General features: G+C 32.2%; 1 protein-coding gene across 1 annotated transcript; it reads left to right on the top strand.

Moving 5' to 3' along the window:
* The first annotated feature begins 1537 nt into the window (after positions 1-1537).
* Positions 1538-2905, top strand: LOC133814133 (proline-rich protein 3-like). The gene is made up of 2 exons (XM_062247131.1): positions 1538-2267; positions 2424-2905. The coding sequence occupies exons 1-2, from the start codon at positions 1706-1708 to the stop codon at positions 2774-2776; spliced, it is 915 nt and encodes a 304-aa protein (XP_062103115.1). The 5' UTR covers positions 1538-1705; the 3' UTR covers positions 2777-2905.
* The last annotated feature ends 3125 nt before the right edge of the window (positions 2906-6030 follow it).

The raw sequence follows: 6030 nt of genomic DNA, 5'->3' as shown, positions 1-6030 counted from the left end.
TTAGTTTTTAATAATATTTTAGATTTTTTTAAATTTTAAATGATTTTTATAATATTTAAATAATTCAGTCTAAAATCATCCCAAAATCCATATGTGACACATGGATACTTAACAATCAGTTAACGATGAGTACTAACGGTTGCACCAAAATTGTAAATTTAGGTATTACTGCAAAAAAAAATGGATATTGAAGTGTAACTTTTGAAAAGATTTTGGTATTATCGCTGGCTGCCAATTAAACTAATAAAAATATGCCACATGGATACTTAACAGGTAGTTAATGGTGAGTACTAACGGTTGCATCAAAATTGTAGATTTATGTATTATTACTGCCAAAAAAGAGATTTAGGTATTAAAGTGTAACTTTTAAAAAAAATTGGGTATTATCGCTGCCAATATCTCATATTATTCTTATGTATAATTATTAACTATTTTGTCAAACATAATAATATGAATTCATAAGTAATTACCACTTGACATCTAAATACATTTTGTATTTTAAAATATAATGTATTTAATTAGATATATAATTACTACCATAATAATTGTATGGTCCAATAATTACATATAATTATTTCCAAACACGTCCTTAATTGTTTCCAAACACACTGATTAATTATGTCCCCATTGAACCCTTGACTTGATCTATTTTGTTCTTTTTTTTCCCTCATCATTCACGTCCCGCAAAGTTGTCTCCCATCACTTCCGTGAAAGTTTAAAACGAATAACAACTTGCAAAAGCAATGTTCAATCCAGGCCTATGCCCATGTTGTCCCATTAAAAAAAAGTAAGTTCACATCAATGTACCAACTTAGCAAGAATTTTATCAACTAAATATTCCTCTAGTATGCCTAAGATATTTATATTATATTAACATTCTACACAATATAATAGCTAGAGCATCGTTACATTTAGCATATAAGTATAACTCTAATAGTATTCCAAAACGTGTTAAATTTGGCACATATTAAAATTTGTGCTAAATTTGGTACATCTGTAAATATTACTTTTGTATTTACTATATTATTACTAATTATTATAAACGATTAGTTGACAATTAATTATCAACCATATATTATTTTTTATTTTTTTTAATAGCAAATTTTTTGGAGAACATAATTTGAATAATAAAAAAAATTAATTTTTGTATATTATGAATAAATATTAAATAAGTTATTAATTATTTATTTATTTTTAATTTGCATCTTATCTATCGGAGCACAGTTATAAATATTGAGTGATGTATAACATAAATTCATTCTTTATAATATATTTAACACAAAATTTACATGTATCGTAAATGATCTAAAACCATTTAAAGCAAAACGAGTCATTCGCACGGTATATGGGTGACACTGCTTGTTTTCTAGAAAAGAAACACACGTTATTATTTATATGAGCGCACGTCTTTAAATGGATTGAAACAAATATCTAAATTTATAATTAATTGCATCAATGAGTAATAACGATTCATTGACTCTTTCTCTTTATTATTAGTTTACATGCAACCAAGTTAGTCACTAGCTTTGCTAAAAAAAAGTTTGTCTCTAGCTTTTTCTGCATTATGTATTTCTCCAAATATATATAATGACAAATAAAATTTTCTTCCTATAAGGTATAAGATGAGGATGATTTAATGCAGAATACTCACTTCAACTATTTCCTTCCTTAATATTCTCTCTCTTTACTCTTACATAGCAAAGCCATGGCTCCGTCAAGCTCGTGCATTACCCCTCTTCTTCTCTTGTCCTTAGTTATTTTTGCCTCTGCTTACGAGACAAAACCTAAGCTTCAAAACCCTAATCCGGAAGGGAAAGAAAAGTTTCTTACCACCAAACAACAAGATGGGCAACCAAAGTTAGAAGAAAAGGAAAAGTCCATTCCTAAGAAACCAAAATATGAGCAACCAAAGTCGGATGAAAAGGTAAAGTTTCTTCCTACAAAACCAAGGTATGAAAAGCCAAAACCAGAGGAAAAGGATAAATATGTACCTACGAAACCAAACTATGGCCAGCCAAAGCCAGAAGAAAAGGTAAAGTCTCTTCCTACAAAACCAACCTATGCACAGCCTAAACCTGAAGGAATCAAGAAGAAAAAAATTGCTCCTACAAAACCTGTGTATGATCAGAAGCCAAAAGAAATTCCCACGAAATCAAACTACATGGGATCACCAGTTCCACAACAAGAAAAGAGTATACTTCCATTAACTACTGCTGTTCAAGGTCTTGTTTCATGTAAGTCAGGCCTCAAATACTTCCCCATCCAAGGTAAATTTACAACTCTATATATAGCTAGTCATTTTCTATATGTATAGTTTAGAAAAAGAAAAAAAAAAAAAGCATTAAGTAGACGGTTCAGATAATATATATTTATATACATATGACTTGGTGTGTAAACTGTGATATATCTTGTACGATATACAGGAGCTGTGGCTAAGATAACATGTATCGCTGACTATCAAGAAGGCTACAAGACAACAACTTTCTCAATCTTAAGTGCAGCATCTGATGCAAAGGGCTATTTCTATGCAACATTATCTCCATCTACACTCGGAGATAAGCCCTGGAAACTCAAGGAATGCAAGGCCTACCTCGATCATTCTCCATTAAAGTCCTGCAATGTGCCAACTAACATTAATGATGGCATTCATGGTGATCTGCTCTCTTCCTACAACATCCTTAAGCATACTAGCACAAAATTATTCTCCGTTGGACCTTTCTACTACACTACTAGCTCTTCACAACCTAAATCATCAGTTCCCACTGGAGCCTATTAATTAAATGTAATTTTATGTTTCATGTTTTTAATTAATTTCATTTGGCCTATTTGTTTGAGGGTCTCGGAAAATAATAAGGAATAAAAAAGAATCTTTTTTTAAAATTTGTTTAATTTGATGGGTATTAATTGGTGCATACATGATCATCAACCTTAACTTCGCCATTTTGATTGAGCCATTATTTAATAAAATATTTTATTTCGCAATTCCCCAAAGTTCAACTAAGAATTGATCTGAGCATGCATTATTGGTAGTCCCATGTTTTTGGCTATTTGCAATCTGCTGATCAAGCCTTCCTATTTTGCCTCATTATTGATGCTCTTAAATCTTAAGCTTATCAACTTTTCCAAAATTTCTCTTATTGGGGCTGTGATTACCACTCTACCACCTCGGGCATTTGATGATCCATCCACCTTTACTTTTCATGTTTTCGTCGGTGGCTGACCATTTTATATATACTTCATTGGGCGGAAAGCTAGTAAAATTATATGTAATACCCTCAATTTCATAGTCCACAATTAACTGATAAAAGTTATTAGTAATACTAAAATTTATTGAATTAAGTTTTAGAAAAATTACTGGTACAAGCCCAAATTTTCGCAAGAAAACAAATATAATTTTTATGTATATTATCTTGACTTACTATAGGTCATTTTTGCTTCTCTTCCGTTACACTACTCTTTTTCTTTTTTCTTTTTTTCCTGTTTTATATCTTTTTGATAAACACACCAATTCACTAAAAATGTCGTAAAAATAAGAAAAATAATTAAACACACTTTTTAATTAATAAGAAACAAAATTATATATAATTAATTTTAAAAAATCAAAAGGGTCCCCTGCAAATTGGCCTATATTTATAGTGAAATTTGTACTTTGCATGACATCCTTTATTAATGAATCATGTGTATTACCCATTTTACACTTAAAATAAAATAAGACAAAAAATTAAAACAAAAACCCTAAACTATCATCGTCTTCTTCATTTAATGTTAATATAGGATTGCAAACACCTATTTCAAAGATAAGTTTATATAGGTTTTTGTTGTAAATGAAATTTAATGTTGTTTTTGTAGATTAAAAGTGTATAATATTAGGGATAGTGTTCATCAAACCGCCCACACCGCACCATAATTTGTGGTTTGGAACCCTTCGTAGTGCGATTGCGGTTTGCATTTTTGCCAAACCATGCGATGCGGTGTGGTTTGCGGTTTTGAATTTAATAAATGGTTTGAATTGCATCGTTATATATATGTATGTATATTAATTTTTTATATATATTTTTTTCAATTTTACTATATTTAAATTTAGTGCATATGTATTTATATGGTGTAATATACACAATATCTAGAAAAACTATTATGTTTCATAGGATGCTAATACATATTCTACTTCAACCTAAAGATAATCTTAATCAAAATCTTTACTTGTATATCACATTTTTTCTTTGATATTAGTTTGTTGTATTTTTATTATTTTGCTAAAAATGTATTAGTTTCTTGTATATTTATTGTTTTGTTAAACACTCTTTACTTATAAGCTTTCTTATAAATCTTTATTAATTAAAATATTTTATTGGTAAATTATTTGATGATAGGTATAAACCGCCAACACCGCACCACACCGCATTTTTGTGGTGTGGTTTATGTAACGACGTGGTTACTCCAAGACTGTTACTATGGACTCCAAAAGGAATGAATATATTTTATTTAAAACATAAAATTGTACATGAGCCCATAAAAACGTTTACAAGTTATTTACAATCTAAAATGTTCATTACAGTATAAAAATTACAACCTGCTGACCTATGCGGCAAAAATAGGGTTAACCCCTAGTTCCTCTAAGAAACACCTTGACCGTGGTGGTCAAGCGGCCGCATATGTACACATCGCCACCTAAGCTCTCCACTCAAGGCTGGGTGAGCTTTTCTTTCCCGTTACCTGCATCACATAGCACCCGCGAGCTAAGGCTCAGCAAGAAAACTTATTACTGCATATATACAATATCAATAAATGATTATGATAATCATGCTGAGACTTGTAGCCCTAATCAGATAAGTGAGCAACAATAAATGATTCCGGTAATCATGTTGGGGCTTGTAGCCCTAATTAGATAAGTGACTAATGAGTCACGAACTTGGGCTCCGCACCCTAAGCCATGTGACATTCAGTCACCTGAGCCTTTTAGCTATGGCTCTATGTAACTAGCCTTTAAACAAGACAAGCGATTTTAGATTTCATCAAACATAGGGTTGGTCAAGCATTTCATGCTTATGGTGATTAGATCTAATCATTTCGGCATGTGTTAAACACGTTAATTCCGTTCTTGACTCTTAAGCCAATACCATACGACCAGTGCTATATCACCGCTGAACTTGACTGATAAGTTGCAGCTTCAGATTCAATACTAAACATCATTGTCGTTCTCTGACTAATAAGTCAGTATCATACATAAATAAGCCAAGTTGCTATGTATTTACTATGCAATCGATGTCAATATATAGAGCACTCAACATACTTCATTAATAACCATGCATGTCACATACTGGGTCCAGTTTTCTTACCTCTGGTTCGAGCAAGAAATAATAAAAGAACGACATTTGAGAATGATCAGACCTTATGTTCCTTATCAGTCACCTAGTCATAACCAATATGAAATTCTACCAATAAAAATAAATAATAAAAGGTTCATAATCTAAAACCTTGTTCCCAGAACCTCAAATCGTACTTAGACGCTTAGTAGATTCTATCCCGAGCCTTAGGAAATGAAACCCCAAGTCTAAACCCTTGAAAACTTCTCCCTGGCACTAAAGGAAGGGGCCGGTCACGACTTGGCCTAGTGAGTTGCAGCGCGCCCCCAAGTCAGAGAGCAATCTGCCTAGGGTACCAGGGGCGGGCCGCAACTTGCCTGGGCTAAGTCATGACTTGACCCCACGAACACAGCCCCCTTGCCATTTCTCCATTAAAACCAGCCACAAACCTTCACCAATCACAACCAAGCATTACCACAACTTATCCAACATTCAACCAAAAAAACATAAGCTTTAAACCATTTAAAACCTCAACAAATTTCCATCTATTTAGTCCAAAATATCAACTAAAAACAGAGCAAAAACTGTGGCTAAAACCTTACCTTAAACTCAGGTGTGAATCCCCTTCAATGGCTGAACACTAGCCTAGAACCTCAAGCTTTGATTCCCAAGTTTGAACCCTCAATCTTGCTTCAAAAATTCAAAGGAAGAGAGAGAAAGAAATGAT

The sequence above is a fragment of the Humulus lupulus genome, chromosome 1 (assembly GCF_963169125.1).
Source record: "Humulus lupulus chromosome 1, drHumLupu1.1, whole genome shotgun sequence".
In the NCBI taxonomy this organism is placed as follows: domain Eukaryota; kingdom Viridiplantae; phylum Streptophyta; class Magnoliopsida; order Rosales; family Cannabaceae; genus Humulus; species Humulus lupulus.
Note: the sequence above shows the minus strand (reverse complement) of the source record. Positions and strands in the feature narration are given on the sequence as shown.

What these genes read in the sequence shown, in the direction of transcription:
- LOC133814133 (XM_062247131.1), top strand. Translation starts at nt 1,706, where the DNA reads ATGGCTCCGTCAAGCTCGTGCATTACCCCTCTTCTTCTCTTGTCCTTA. An exon ending in CAAATACTTCCCCATCCAAG is followed by an intron (nt 2,268 to 2,423) that starts GTAAATTTACAA and finishes TACGATATACAG; the next exon opens with GAGCTGTGGCTAAGATAACA.